Below are 16,568 nucleotides of genomic sequence, written 5' to 3'. Positions count from 1 at the left end.
TTCAGTCCGGCTTTGCCTCCTCTGCTGCAGTGGTGAGAAACATATGAGCAGCACACTCTCTGTGTGATTGCATATGTACCCAGCAGCTTGTATTTGAGGACTCCTTGTATATGGCATGAAAAATGAACAGCTACGTAGGTAGAAATGTTGCTTTCATGTACTCAGTGCCACAGACAGAATGTCACAAATAACAGCGATAGGAAGTCTGCTTTGTCACTGGACCAATCCTCAGCTGACACTTATTTCCCTCATGCAAATAATCCATCCCATTCACAGAGCTGTAGGCAGCCGGGGGGGTTCCTCCTTTTTTGCTCTAGGCAAAGAAAAACAAATCTAATTTCCATTTCTATTAAATAAATAGCAAAGAAGCATCTCTAACATTCCTGATAACACATGAAGACATAAATCTTCATAGGCAACATTAGGATATTAAGAAAACAAACATTTGAAGTGTATCCTATACAGCAACTTGAAAAGTAGCGAAGTGAGTGATTGTTCTGATGGTTCTCACCTCCATAAAACACTTCTTGGACATAGTTGACGAGTATGCGTAACGACGCGTGCCTCTAGTGGATCCGTGGAAAACGAGGATCGTCAGACGCACGCAGATGAACGGCTTTCTGCACAGCCCTTCTATCCACCACAAACTATAAGGTTTTTAAAATGAACACTGTGTAACAAAGAGCCTTTCTGGACATATTTGGACGCTCTTCTTGCATTGGCACCGTGCGCGGCGCAACACAATCGTTTCCACCTTCACAAAAGTATCTCTGTGTCACACCAACTGTTTGGCGCGACTGGAATGAGGGGCTGGAGTGATTGAACTGCAGCGAGCGTTTCTCGTTCGAATCTCTCTCGGCACTGTTCGGGCAACGCTCTACTCTTCTCGGTCTTCGGGGCGAGAGATTCGTCCGAGGCGAAACCCCCAAAACTTCCGCAGGCGCAGTTCCCGTCTCCTCCACAGAGGTGCGGGGAGAGCGGCTCAGCTGTTGCCGTGATACTCGCCAATAGACAGAGAGCATCGGCGGTAGGAGGGGATACAGAGACTCCTGCAGGCTAATTGTAGCAGCTCGGGTTCGCAGGTGTTATCACTGATCAGCCCGTGAGGAACCGAGGGCTTCATCCTGATCGACACTCTCAGACTTGTGAGAAACACAGAGAGAGAGAGAGAGAAAAAAAAACCTGGGAGAATGTTGCACCAAGTACAATGAGCGCAAATTTGTCGCAGACACTGAAATCCATACATGCTTCGTCGAATTCAGTTTTGATGAGCAATTCTGAGTCGTCTTTGGAATTTTAAAAAGTGGATCCCGCGACTTCACAACCATGCGAAATACTTGGCTGTGCCCCCGGCGTGCGATTTGGGAATACTGGACATCGCTGATTGCCTGTCTCTTTTGGATTCATTACTCTTACGGGATGCCTCATGTTATTCGAATAGGTAAGTTCACATTTACATTTACAACACACGAACACACACACACACACATCCACGTTTGCACTGTAACCTTGAAAGTTGCTCCCTATATTCATCTCGTGTCCACGCGGCTCCTCATCCGGCAGCGTTAGTTTTTGGAGTAAATGTTCAGCCCTTGGCATTTACCGGTCGCCTCTCATGTGTGAATTTTCACTAATACTTACACGGGGGTAACCAGTAAGCAACAGGAGGGCATCAAAGAAGACCATTCCCTACAAAATCCCGAATGCAATGAAATACTGAGGGTTAGCGTGACCTCTGTGCACTCTTGTTTTGTCTGTTCCATTTTCTGCAGCCAGCATGTTGAGTCACCAGCTAAATTCAGGCTCACTGCCATGCCTTCTGGAAGTAAGTTTTTATTTAAACACAATCTGTTCAATTACAAGCTACAGTGTCTTAATTAAAGGCACACACATAAGAAAGTTTCAAGCAATGTTACGATTTATTCAGAGGAGTTAATAAAGCGGATGAACCCCACGAAGCACAGGCACAATAGGCATACAGTCTAAATCTGATCACAGCCTGAGCATGTGTCCTTCCTCCCGATCTAAAGGATGAGCCAGGTTTGGGCTGGTGTTGTTTTATTTTCTTTGTTTCTTTTTTCCCCCCCAATCACTCACTGAGGAACAATGTGAGAATTGTCATTCGGAGCCTGGCGATGCGATGAAACATTTTTGCGCCGCCAAGAGACGGGAACAGAATGAAGATCAATACTGTTTTTGTCACAAGGCAAATCGTTTTTGACATTTGGCGGAGTGCCATGGAGTACAATTACTCAAAATGGCATTGGCCCACATTAACATACCACTACAGCAGCCGGAGTGCAGGCAGGGATCGTGAGAGCATCTTAATGGCATGGGGCTTTTTGTCTTCGAGGTATAAATGAGGGGTAAAAGTAGATGAATGTTATTTAAAAATGTCTTCTAGTAAATGGCCTTTTCAAACCAGATGCCTCTTGTGTAAGAGCTGCAAATCGCCAACATCCCAATGTGATTTGTGTCATTTATAATTCCTGTCAAGCTCAGTGGGTGGTCAGTGAAAAGCTAAATTAATTCAAATTAAAGTTATCAGACTTTCACAGGATGATGTATAACTGCAGCTACCGCTCTGTAACTTTGAATGAAACCTTCTGTATGGTTCATAGAAATTATGAAAAAAAGGAGTACAGCAAGTGCCAGGCTGTGGAATGATGTTCAATGCTGAGTATCATATGCAGCTGCCGGGGCAGGCCCAGCATGTTCCTGAGTCTGACTGCTGCACTGTGAAGCGCCATGACTTCCCTGACACTGCTGTGTACGGCTTTGGATTTGGTAGAAAATGCAGAAATCTTTAAAGCTTCCTTTTGTTCTGATCTGAAGTGAAATTGTTTGGTCAAAGGGACATTTTGTTTTTCCCTTTTGTTAAACTGGTGGCAGCAGCTCAAATGAAGACCTGAAATAGACTTGACAGGCTTTGTTTTTATAAATGTCAAAGTGCTGAGACAAATTTACCTTGAAATGTGCTACAGTCGCACTATTGCTTTTTATAGTATCTATCATTGCTTGTGGTGCTGGAGCAGTTTGTATTTTATTTATTTTTTTGTTCCTGAAATTGTATTTTGACAAGCTGAGGTAAAAGGAAATGCAAGAGAAGGAATTTGCCTCAGTGGCAAAATGGAAAAACAAAAAAAAAGCTTATATCATCATTTGATCTTTTGTATATATGTGCTGCAACCATGTGTGTTTGTTTTCTCCACTTAAAATAGGCCTGTGAAAACAGCATGAAATATATAATAATAATAATAATAATAATAATAATAATAATAATACACTACATAACTGTATTTATAAAATCAAAAAATTATGTGTTTAATAGTGGAGTTCGTAGAAAGTGTGTGTATGTATGTATGTATGCTTGCATGTTGTAATATTGTGTGAAAAAGGTAAAAATTCACACTGTTAATTTTAGGGATGAGTGCTTTTTGGAGTAGGTGTGTATTGGACCCCCCCCTCTCTTTTATTTATTTATTTATTTATTTTTTTCCCTGTTATGTGGTACTTGGTGTGCAAGTGGGTGTGTGCACTGTGTCACAGCCACCCTGCTAAAACCAACAGAGGGCTCTCTCATAGTAGGCGCACGGTGGCTAACGGCGCTCCTCAGCTCTGGTTACTAACACAAACAAACCAGTGAGAATCATCGAAGTGGGCGGTGGTATTTGAGCGTGGCATTCTCTGTCTGTGCCGTGTCTGCTCTTGGTTAGGTGGCCTGTGCAGTTCTCCAAGTACACCATCTGGGTAATGGTGGGCATCCAAGGTAGAGTTGTTGCCATTGATTTTAGTGCTTTTACAGTGCATTGCTCAAAGTTGAGGCCAGATGGTCGCTCCGTCTCGTTCTGCAGCTCCTATTTGTTGGAGGGAATAAAAAAAGACTACTCCTCCTGTACTTGTCCTCTTACATGCTGTGCTGCTTTTTACTTTTCCTCCAATTGTCTTTGATTGATTTATTTATTTATTTTTTTCCTTGTTGTTTTGTAACCTCAAATCTCATCTAGGTGCCATTTTAGTTGATAATGCAGAGTTGTTATAATAAAGGCAAAAGTGCTCGACAATGTGGCTTTAATTTTTCTCTCTATAAATAGTTTGTCTGTGGATACAGTCATTTGTATGTTTGCCAACGTGAAAATAAGATGCTTATTAAAGTAGTAAACTCATTAGTTGCTTTTTGTCCTTGTTCTGTCATGTGCGATTATTTTTCATACATAGACTTCTTCTCCACCAGACGGACATTAGCCAGTGAAGAAAATTCAAAGAGATGAAATTGTAGCAATAGTGTACATTTCTATAGCTACTGTTAAAGCATACAGTACTGACAGATTATTCTACGTTGCCTCTTCCGTTTGGATTGATGAAACTAATTCATCATTTGTTGTCTCGTTTCTCTCTCAGTGAGGTTATTCACTACCTGACAGGGATTTATTGAACAATCAATTACTTTATCTACCTAATACTTAAAGCACTTAATCAGTGCCAGTTAATCAATTCCCCTCGTGATTTCGTGTTGATTTCATTTTCCAAGCTCCTCGCTTGGCCCCTACAACACTTGGGCATATGCATTTCTCATTTAGCTTCCCTAAAATGCTTTGGGCAGCCATGACTCCAGACTTAATTATTGTGTGTGAAACAGCCTGAACATTTAAATTTAAGCTGACAAATGTGCAGCACTTGGAGCTGTATGCACTGTGACCACTCAGAAGCTTCAGTGGGATAAATCGGGTTTGTGGTCACCACTTGTGGTTGAAGTCTTCAAACACACAGCCACTTCAGAGGCTTGTCTTTATCCCCGCACCAGCAGCCGAGAGAGACTGAGAAGTTTTCATGTGATTAACTCTTCTAGCGAGCTACACAGAGTGTACTCTCCACTCGCATGCTCCCCGAGATCTTCCTCGCCGGGGTTTGTGCAAATGTCTCATCTGAAATGACTCAGACATATTTCAAGAGACTGCATAATGCTGTAATGGTACTTTGCAATTCTAGTTTTAGCAAAGTAAAACCCAAATGGGTGCTTGTATTGAGAGTTACCCACATGAGGATGGTATGGTTAGAGAAGAGGACATTAAAAGGAAGTGTTTGAAGAAAAAGAACAATGTTGTATACAATTAAGTTGGCCATTAGTTAAATGGAGATGAATATTTCATTTTCATCCAATTTTAATATCTCCCTAGTAAGAGAGAGGAAGCAGGAAGAAGCTTGCTGATAGAGGGGTGGAGTCAGAGTTGTGGGGGTGTATATAAACAAAGGCTGATAGCGGTCAAAGAAGAATTGGATACAGGGAGAAGCCTTGTTGATGTTTAATTCAGTTACATGTTACTGAAAGCAGAGATTGAAGGGGGAGGAATGCGGTGGTTGTTGTACCTGAGCGAAAACACTCCCCTTCATCCACTCGTATAAACATGGAGACACAAAGAAAATGCAGAAGAAATAGCTGACGTCTATTTTCTGCCTCTCCCACTGTCTGGCATCTCAGCATCCACACACACACACACACACACACACACACACACACACACACACACACTATAAAGTCATACTTCCATCCACAACATTTTCTGAAACATATGTCTGGTCTCTCTGGGCCTCTTGTACACAATCCAATTCCATTCTCTCTGTCAGCACACTCGCGGCTCGTCATTAGCTTCAATCTCGCTGATGAGAAACGGCAGATGTTCGTTTTGTTGAGCAGAGGGCCCGTCTCGGAATGTGCTGTCTTCTGTACTCGCTTGTGATCCTGTTTAGACGCATTAGAAAGGAACATCCTACTTCCACAAACAAACGTGTGCTCCAGGCATTACATAGTCTGTCGTTTGTGAAGCGCTTGATTTAAAGTTAAGGCAGTGAAGTCAGTCAAAATTTGTTAAACATGCTCCACGAGTCCAAGTCAAGACACATTAAATAGTGCGGTAATGTACAAGACAAGGTGTAATAAGTTCATAATGCTTTGAAATGTGCTCATGTGATCACTAACACTAACAAGACTTAACCGTGTCAGAGAAGTGCAGGTACTTAGCTCCTTGTTCAGTCACACATAATAATGATCATCCACTAATCCAAGCCACTAGGGGCTAATAGAGTGGATCTACCAACCAGTAAGATAATCCTGTGACACAGCAGGGTCCTATCTAGCCCCAGTTAGCTGAGCCCAGTAGCCGCTGCTCACACACCAGATGGTGTTTTCATACCGTTCGACAAAGTGGGTGCTCTGCAGTGAAAGGTCTGCTGCAGGCATATGCCTCTGGTGCCACTTGAAATAAATATAGTGCTGAGATCGTTATAGCAATAAATCGAATCTTTTTTTACATTCACAGAGCGAGGGAGCCTCTTATTATATCATCTTATTATAATATTTTATGTACCCAAATTATGTAAAGGTTTTCAACCATTTGGTGATAGAATACGGTCATTTCAGACAAATTGCAACAACTAACTGACAAAAAAATTCTTGTTCACCTTTAGTGCTGTAAAGCCACGAAGATGGTTCTGGTTTTAAGATGTTACCTCTGCTTTGACGTTGTTTGGAAAAGAATTACACAATTTGGGGTCAAAACAATGGGTAGCAGACCCTGATGACTGGTTAGTTGTTGTACAGGTTGGAATAGATCTTTTGCTCAAATAGGGCAAGTAAAGGTCATGGATATGTTCAAGGCTAAAATAAAAACCTTTTTAAAAAATTTGCTACCAAAAAAAATGTAGAAATGTCCATCAGGAGCAACAGCCTGATTAATTTAATCCACAATCCGCCTGAGTCCTTCTGGAGGCTCCTCAAAAACTCAATGTTATTATAGTAGGACATGGGCTTCATGGGTTTGACAGTGTTTTGAAATTCATGGCATGTCAATGTTGGCTATTTCCCTGCAAATGTTTCTGTACCAAGGCAATGAATCAAATTCCATGCTCTAGCCATTTGTCTTTATTATGTGCCCTTGTCCTTTTCATTTGTCTCGCTCATCTCAGCCCTCCTCGGGGCTCTGCTGGAAAAGTCAAATAACATCAAAACAGTTTGAGACGAAAGCTCGATCCCGGGGCATTACGCTCTCTGGGTCATGCTAGTAATATAACATAGTTAATTAGAATGATCTTGTTGGAAGTAATTTGGTGATTATTTTTTTTACATTTCAGCCTGGGGAGTAATTTGTCTTCACTTTTCAAGACACACTCTATATGTTGGCAAACCACACACACACACACACACACACACACACACACACACCATAGATGTACAAAGTGGTGCAGCTAAGGAGACAGAGGGAGGGAGAAAGAGCAACGGTGGTTACATAGATGAAGCTAGGGGACTCTTATTTAGCTTGTTAATTAGCTTGAACCTTTTGATCCCAATTTTAAAACTCGCCACGTTGCAATGCTGGCACCTTTTGTGTGTTGCCCCAAGCCAGATAAAACTCTGCTTTATTCCTGTGCCTTTCAAACACCATGGCATTCACCGGAGCAGTATTAGCTTTGCTTTCCTTCCCTAGGTTACCGCCGTCCTTATCTGTTCCCAGACGCTCTGTGTAAACTTGGTCACCTCTGACACCTCAGTTGCATATAGCTATGCACATGCGTTACAATAACAAGACCTTTTCTTCTCACAGCTTTAAAGTAATCAGGATTTGACAGAGGAGGTATCAGCTGCAATGCACAGGTTTAAATCCTATTTAACTTGGGCTAAGGACAATGAAAGCAGGGCGACACGGTTTCATTTTGCCCTTTTTAATCAAGCTCTCATTGTTATAGGTGCACCTCAAATGTCAGGTCTTGGTTGTGTGATTCCCTCAAATTGCTGTTCTATGACTGTAGGGAGGTGTGTATGTGTGTGTGTGCATGAGTTTCTGTTTAGGAAAGAGGAGAGAAACTGAGGAAGTGTGAGTGTGTGCATGACAAGGGGGAAGTATAAGGGGAGCTGGCATAGAATCCCTGGAGCGTAGGGGTAGAGCAGGAGTTACTAATCAACTGTGAGAGAGTAGGCTAGAGAAGACTCACCCTCCATTTTCCCCCTAGAGAGAAAGAGGAGGAACAGATAAGACAAACCTCTTCAGGCCAAAACCACTACAAATGAATGGCTATCATCCAAAACATCAGGGGGAAAACTGAGAATCTTGCCTCTGTGTCCTTTTCCCCCCTTTTCCCTTTTATCCCAGTGGTAACAAATGCAGGCACTACTGCAGGACGTGCATAAGACTGGAGGGTTACCCTTCTTAGCCCCTGTGCACATCCCTCCAACTGATGGATAGCCAGGAGGTTGGAAGCCAATGTCAATTTAGTTAACACATCTTAAACCCACAAGATTCCACTCGGCGCTTACGATGTGTGCAGGCAAGACAATCAGGGATAGTCTCTCCTGTCTCAGTGAATGTTTCACCAGCTGCCGATCTACTGTCCAAGTTGCCCCCAGAGAGCGGTGTGGTTAACCACAAAATGTTCCCCCGTGACTCATCTGAAGACAGCTTGCCTGCATGTGACCGGATTTACATACATGGAACAAGGCAGATTATCATTGACAGGGAAGGGAAAAAGAGGGGAGATTGTGGGTGGTGAGAGGCTGGCAGTACATTTTAGTAAAGCAATTAGTGATGCTTGTATGAATAAGGGCCTTTAATGTAAAGCCAGAAAATGCAGTAGCTAACTGTCCTGCAGGTTTTCTCAATTCCAGATGAGGTTTGAGAGGGAGAGCTGGCTGTCATAGTAACCAAAGCTCATGTAGTTGGTGAACTAAAATGTGATTTGTGCAGATTATAGCATGTGATTAGTCTTTCATCTAAACAGCAGGTTTTTTTCTCTTCAAATCAATTCCCTATCACAGAGAGTTAATGAAGAATTAGGGTTTTGATTGTTTTGTGCCTGAATCATGTTTTCCAGTCTCAAGAGCTTCTGTTTTTTTATTTCTAGCTTCAAGTGTTATGTCCTTTTGTAAGTGATCGGTCTTGTTATTTTGACACTGTCACAGCCTTGCATCCCCCTTTAATTTAATTAATGCAATACTCAAATGTATCCAATAATTAACATATTTAATTTGTTTACAAAATTGCTTTATGTTACTAAACCTTTGGGCATTTGTTGAAGCTCATACAAAAGTTTTTGTTTTTGTCACTACATTATGTTTTCAGCACATTGGGGAATAACACATACCGTTGTCCCCATTTCCTTTTCCTCATTATTCACTTAAATAGTTGATCTAAGTGCATAGGCCAAAACGTCAGACGCAAAAAATCCAGAGAGAAGAACAAAATGCAACTTAATATAATCTCCCCCTTTTAACCCCTTAACCTCAGAGTTGTGTTTTTACTGATCCACATAAATAAAGGAGAATTAGTTCTGTGAAAGCCGGCTAATTTCAGAATAAAACTGGGCAAACTATGTGCTGTGCTCCTAATCGCTTTTCACCAAGAATGAACATAATACCATGAAATTTGCCTGCACCAAAATAGTCTGCAATCAGTAAGTATTATCTGGTTTGATGAAAGGGATCAATTGAAGCAATGCTGCAATAATCATATGCAAATTTAATGAGACATCTGCAGTGTATTAGGCTGATTATTTCTATTGGTAAAGCAAACAATGCATGTCCTTCTTCTCTGCCATTTTAGTCACAAACGCTATAAACCATTCACTTTAGATATTAGTGGGGGCCTTTTTAAACACTTCTACACTACGTACTTTTTGTGTTTCTACCTTTTGATAAGTAGATGCTATGTGTATCAAACTGTGGTAGGATGTGAAGCTTCGCCTGTTCCAGTAAATAACAAATGTACTTTTTGGCCACTATACTAAATTCAAACAGCATCTTCCGTGACTGAAAACAAGGAGCAAAGGGTTTTTTTTTTCTCTGATTACATGTCTATTTAAAAGGCTACGCAGTTTAGAAATGTCAGTTTTCTCAATGTGTTGAGGGGTCCATTAGGAATATCACAAACTGCGTGTAAATGGGAGTAAAGTTTCTAACAGTAGACAATATAGGAATCTGCAATTGTGCCCTTGGATCAGTTTAACAGTATAATTTTTCTTCTTTAGGATTAAACAACCAAAATTCGTCTGTCTTTTCCTCTAGATTTGCCCGTTTCAGTTTATTTCCCATTTACACCAAAGAGCTTTTGTTAGCTTGATTGGTACTTGGAGAAATTTATAACCATCAGAACATTGACCACATTTAAAATAATTGGCATCACGCTGGCATCCCAGAATTATTGCTCAGTTAATGCCCTGCTCAGCCTCCCTCTGCACTGTTCACATATGAATCGCCTGTCTGCCAGAGGGTAATTACTTCAAATGTGGTTAGCACCATTCATACAGTATGGAGAACGTGGGCCACAATGCACTGTACAGTATGTGGAACAGTCTCTTAAAGCACTAATATACCAATGGGCTGAAATGATTAGTCAATAATCAGTCAGTCAACAGAGTATTTCTAAAATAAAATTCAACAAAATTAATACTTTTATGATTGTTGGTCACCATTTATGTCTTACATTTGAAATTTGACAATACATTTGTGTAGTATAAATAAAAATGTATTTAAAATGATTTAGAGCTAAAAATGATCAGTTTGATTGAACAGACAGAATATTACATGCCAGGAATTACAACCAACTAATCTTTGTTTCAAGACAAAAAGCCAAATGTTCAAAGAAATTACTCAATTTGTATATTAAAGTAGAGCTTCAATCTGATGCAGTTGGCAATTCACAAACTTGACAATGTCTCAACACTGGGTTTGTATTATTTCAGGTGTCATGTGTATATCGCTTGTGTGGAGCATGGAGATAAATCAGAGTTATCCAGGTCCCTTTTAAAAAGAAATGAATTTTATCCTTTCTTTTAGTCTGTAATGATCTTGAGCTCAAACAGATTAGAGACCTCACATTCTTTGTCAATAATCTGCCCAAGCATCAGAGGACAGGTTGAGATAACTGTGTGCGTGTGTGTGTGTGTGTGTGTGTGTGGAGCCTATTAGTCCAGGGGGGCTCTCCAGCCACTGTCAAACTTAAAACTGAGGACAAGAGGAGACATTACCACCAATTATGTGCCATGGTGCATCTGTGGGCACCATTAAGCTGCCGGCCTGTCAATCCTTTGAGTTTTGTTTCAAATTATAGATATTACATTGATAGAAAAGAAGCCACCTGTTCCCCTTGTCTTGCCTCCCTTTTCTATTTCCCATCCACCTTTCTTTGAGAAAAGAAATAGCCATTTATTTAAGGTCGTTTTCTTTCTCAGAGGGTAAGAAGATAAGCTTTTGTTTAGGTTTCATTCACTCGCTCTTCCTATTTTTCCTACCAGACAGAAGATGTGACCCTGCTACAATATGCTCATTGAATTAATCTCTTGTTCGGGTCAAATGAGGAGCCCCTTCTCTCTCTTTTCTTGACATGGACCCTTTCTGTCTCTTCAATGCTCTACATATTAGAAGACTTGCATTTCAATTTCCAAGCCCAATCACTGCAATCTTCTGAGCTGCTAGATGGAAAGATAGTAATGCTCATTCAGTGTGCTCCCCTCATGTTCCCAAACCATTTAGGATTATTTAAAGCTATTAAATGGCTGGAATAAAGCACTTGCAGAAACAGAATTCTTTTCTTTCTTTTTCTTTCACCTCCCTCTTTCTCTAGCACTTCATTTGATTGCACCCACCAGTCTTCTTTGCTTCCATCCAGTGCTTCCCTGGTCATCTGTGCACCTTGATTTCAGAGTTGAAGGTAGGGGGTGGGAATAACAGCGCATGGAAATAGGCTGGTGATTTCCTTCCTCCCCGCGTGCTGATGGAGGGCCTGAGTTATCACGCCCCTCGAGCCCCTCCTTGGTGGTTGATTAGCTGTGGAGCCCTGGAGCTCCGGAGTGACACACTGGCTCATCAGACCGTGCTCAGCCTGTCAAGAACCCCCCCCTTGATTGCGCAGTGCTTCATAATTGTCCCCCATTCTGCTTTAGTGTCCAGTGTGCTGCCTTCTCATCGTGACTATTGACTTTTCTTGCTCGGCAGAATGTACACACTTCACATATTTCCACATAAAAAGAAAGTTTTATCCATACAGGAGTATCCTGTCACTAACATTGTGGGTTGTTTTTTTTTTTTTAACACATCCAGTATCTAACTACTTTTAAACCATACTATCTCTTTTATTCCTATGATCATGATAAAGATGCATATTGAATTATGTGGATTGAAGCTTGAATTAAATTGGTGGCTGGAGAAGGGCAGGACAATATTTATGTCAAAGAGTGCTTTTTCTTTCGTCCCCCATCTCTGTCTGCTAGCACCAGCAGCTGCAAATTGGCCCAGTGTAATGTCTTTTTCAGTAAGGCAATTGGAAAAGAATTGCCATTGTGGCATTTATAATCATTGAGTTGGTAGACATGATTGAAAGTTAACGCGGTAAGATCGGAGAACTCGGAGGGCTCCGGCCTGGATTATTGATTCATGAAGCCTACGTGGGGGAACTGCCCGAGGTGTGGAACTCATCAAATCATGGACTGTATTAATTATTTTTATGTCCTGGCATCAGCCACCGGTGACACTTGAATTCCTTAAAGGTGAGACTGGCGCCCAGATCCGTGCTAAGCTGGCTGACATTAATTTGAAGCCTTTGGACTCTGCTTTGGACAGCTAAGGGTTGGGACTTGAAATGCATTCAACAGATTGAAGTATTCAAACTTAAGGCTGTGTCAAAAAACAAGGCTGAAAAATAAAAATACAGGGACAGAAATAATAAAATTCCCAAGATAAGACTAATAAACCAAGTGAATACATGTAACCTGTAAAATAAACAATACGGTCTTTAATACAGAAAATACTCAATAACAAGCAAGGCATTGCCAAGGATTTGCAGAGGAAAATGATCCTTTCTTCCTTGAAAAACTTTTTCTGAGTATTGAAGCTGGAATAGTTGTTTGCTGAGGTGGTGTGGAGTCTTCATACTCCTGGTCGTTCTTGCTCTGCTTCTTCTGAGGGGTCTTTCAGACTGGGGAATGTAAATCCAACTACATGGGAATTAACTTTCTAGAACTCCACAATCCTAAACACAGCAGTTTCCAGAAAGGCTGGTGATGCAACATGTTAATAACCAAAGATTGTTAAGCATCCACAAAGAATCTAAATTTATTAAGCTGTCTGACATGTTCATGACAATTGCTTTATCATCTTAATATAATCGAGACAGCATGTCCAGTGTCCCACATCCCTGTCAGAGTTTCAGGGATGTGGACTCCCAGGAACCTGAATGCACTCACCCTCTCCACACGGGGTTCCAATGATTTCGTTTGATTTGCATTTCTTCCGCTCTTTCCTCCTAAAATTCCCAACCATTCATCATAGATCTACTGCTAGTCTGTCATCAGCAAAGCTAACAATGAAGTTGGAGCTGTTTCTGACCAAGCAGTCATTTTTTGCACAAGGAATATAGCAAGAGGCTACAAACAAAGCATGAGTGGAACCTGTGCTGAGGATGAGGAGGCTGTAAATGCCCACCTGACCATCTAAGCTTTGGCAGCCAGAAATACAAAAGCACAGAGGATGTTCATTACTACAGTAGGTGCATCCGCTGTTCAAAAGAGAGGTGAGATATTCTCTCTCTCTCTCTCTCTCTCTCTCTCTCTCTCTCTCTCTCTCTCTCTCTCTCTCTCTCTCTCTCTCTCTCTCTCTCTCTCTCTCTCTCTCTCTCTCTCTCTCTCTCTAATGGTTACTAGACGACATTACCTGTCTATGAGGCCCTCCCAACTCCTAAGTCTTTAAATTCATAAAACAACCTGCAGGATTTGTTTAGTAACGTCCCCTTGTTTGCTCGGTGTGCACTTCCATTTAAATGCATGTCAGCTTATTTTCTATCAAAGAATTTGTGACTGCAGTGGCAGGATAATTCATCCCCACACTTGCTATTGTTTGTTGGTTGTGTTTTCCTCCTTGTCTTTCCTATATTTATTTCCCCCATGCTAAATGTGAGAGCATAGTCTTCCATGTCTCATTCTTGCACCAGCTTTTTTCACCCCTTCTCTGGCCTTGTGTAATGTTCAATCTACATTTGCACATTTGTTTAACAGTTGCAGTGATTTCACCTGCTGCTTGTTTACTTGACTCTGAGCAAAAAAAACATGACTATTTTCTTCCTTCTTGCTTTGATAGAGACTGGAGTGTCACAGCTCTGGAATGAAAAAGGACTTATTGTCAACCTTGTGCAGAGTGATAGACTTTACTGTGCCAGGGATGTGCGATTGTATTGAAGAGTAAATCCGTCATCATATTCAACACATGTATTTACATAAGAAGTACAGGGCTGTAGCAGATGAGTGGCTTGTCATAACATTACACATTTGTTCAGTCAAGAAATGAGTCAAGGTGTTTCTTGGTGTGTCAAAGTGGAAGCCTCAGAGAAAATATTGGCTTTGTCAAGACTCTGTGAAGAGTGCAGTAATCAGGATAAAAATGACACGTTTTATACCACTTCGTCTCCAGTGTCTGTCTGAATGTGCAGCAGACGTATAATGAAGATAAAGTAAGTGCTAGTATTGCATTTTTGCCGCAAGGTGGCTGTGGAACATGAATAACGTTGATTTTGCTTGTGTTCTGAGCACAGTGAGGTTAAGAGGTGAAAGTAGACTGTAGTTTAATTAAACGTGCCCTTTTGGACACACATACTTAAGTTCTTTCTAGATTTTGCTGCTGATACTCTTCCTCCTACGGAGATGTTTGTTTGTTTTTTTTATGCACCAAAAAGTAAGCTGTAGCTAAAATGTCTCACTATCACTGTTACAAGAAGCAATGTGCTTACTTTAGCATTCATTTAATTCCGTCAGTCCTCATCACAGCTTTATTCAGATACGATGCCAAAAAAAGGGGGGGAAGTCTGCTCCCTCTAGAATTTTTGACTGTTTTTGTGTATTAGTATGAACAATATGACATATTTTTTATTGTTTATGGCTCAGATAAAACTCCAAAAGAATCAGGAGTTAATACAAACCGAAACTGATAAGAAAGCAAGAGGTATTTCTTTTAGCATGCTAGTTTTTTTTTCCCCCAATCCTTTTATGTTAACCACTTATCCTGTTCATGGTCACTGGGGGCCAGAGACTATCCTGGAGCCAGTCTATCTCAGGGCCAATACAGAGAGACGCACACAGACCATTCACACTCACACCTAAGGGCAATTCAGAATCACCAGCTAATCCAACATGCATGTGTTTGTATTGTGGGAGGAAAACTGAATACCTGGGGAAAACCCACACAGAGGCCATAGCTGGCCAGGATTTGAACTGGCGACCTTCTAGCTGAGACAGCAGTGCCAGCCACTCCACCACCTCGCTGCCCTTTTCCTTTAAATTCCTTCATACATTAATTTAACATCACTGTATGCACAGTATATTCAAATACTTCGTCTTTTTATTGTAACTATGTGAGGTTGTTTTCCAAATGATGAATAGGATAAATCCTGAGTCCACTGTCCACCCTCAGTGTGTTCCTCTTTCATGGGCTAAATAATATGTAATACTATAGAAAGTTTCACACTTTGCAGGTAATATGTCACTGCAGGAGACAGATACACTCATCTCAGTTCAAAGTAAGCCATGTCATTTTGTTGACAAGCTGTAGCTAGATGCCTGTAAGCGTGCTTGTGCTTGGGAAGTCGTGTTATTTTGTATTTTCTCTCAGAAAAAAAAAGAAAAAAGAAAAAGCTATGTGACAGGGAGTCTGTCAGTGCTGTGTTCTCAGATCATTTAACCTGAGCGTCTAGTTTTGGCTGAGAATCAAACCACATATCGATACAGCAAATGCAATGTTTAAAATGGACACTGCTGCTTTTGCCCTCTGATGTCAGAGAAGCAGGTAAGAGAGGACATGAAGGTTGAAACGAATTTATGGATGCTTAACAATGCAATGGGCAGCGAGATGCATACTGTGTGCTGCAGTCCAGTGTAATGGTAGCTTATGGAGTTTTCTTGTGAACCAGTTGTGTTTTAGAAGCATAAGCAAAATGCATCATGCATCTGTGAGGACTAACACTGCAAAGACTATTTTGCCTTTAAATTCTGGAACATTGGTACAGATTCGCTTTGGTGAATTACTGTCAATTCATAAAATTGTGTCAACACATGAGACTTTTAATCACTGAATTGCATATAAGCAGGAAATCAGAAAGCAGATTATTTTTCATCCTATAGAGCTAATTCTTAGCTTTACACTACTACGTGAGACGCTTCTCAACCCTGTATCCTAAAAGTTAAGTTCATAAGCAACTAAACTGCAAACGCGATTATGTTTTTTGAAGGAAACATCAACGATTGTTCCTGTGCAACACATTTTGTGAATGAGGGAAGGGCTACATGTATAACTGAAAAGTGAGTTGTCAGGAGGGGGCTGGAGTGGGTGGAGATTGTAGAACTGTAGGACTTTCATCCCACAGTCTCGAGTTTGACTCGGGAATCTCATGTAAGGTTGAGATCAGGCAAGAAAACCACTCAGTTTGTGATTGGAAAAAGATTTGTGCATTTTTCTAAAAGCATTTAAACACACTGTGTGGGAAGTGACTGTTAAATTCTGGCGATTTAGCCAGCCCTCAGTCCTGCTCTTATCCTAACCA

The 16,568-nt window shown here is 41.0% G+C and overlaps 1 protein-coding gene across 2 annotated transcripts in view; it reads left to right on the top strand.

Moving 5' to 3' along the window:
* Positions 1-534: 534 nt before the first annotated feature.
* Positions 535-16,568, top strand: part of grik3 (glutamate ionotropic receptor kainate type subunit 3) — a 78,837-nt gene continuing 62,803 nt past the window's right edge. For both annotated transcript variants that reach the window (XM_067511277.1, XM_067511276.1), the window contains exon 1: positions 535-1,441. In XM_067511277.1, coding sequence (XP_067367378.1) covers positions 1,327-1,441 — 115 coding nt within the window. In that variant the 5' untranslated portion in view covers positions 535-1,326. The remainder of the gene's footprint in view (positions 1,442-16,568) is intronic.

This window comes from Channa argus, chromosome 7, assembly GCF_033026475.1.
Source record: "Channa argus isolate prfri chromosome 7, Channa argus male v1.0, whole genome shotgun sequence".
Classification (NCBI taxonomy): domain Eukaryota; kingdom Metazoa; phylum Chordata; class Actinopteri; order Anabantiformes; family Channidae; genus Channa; species Channa argus.
This window is presented reverse-complemented; position numbering and strand designations above follow the sequence as displayed.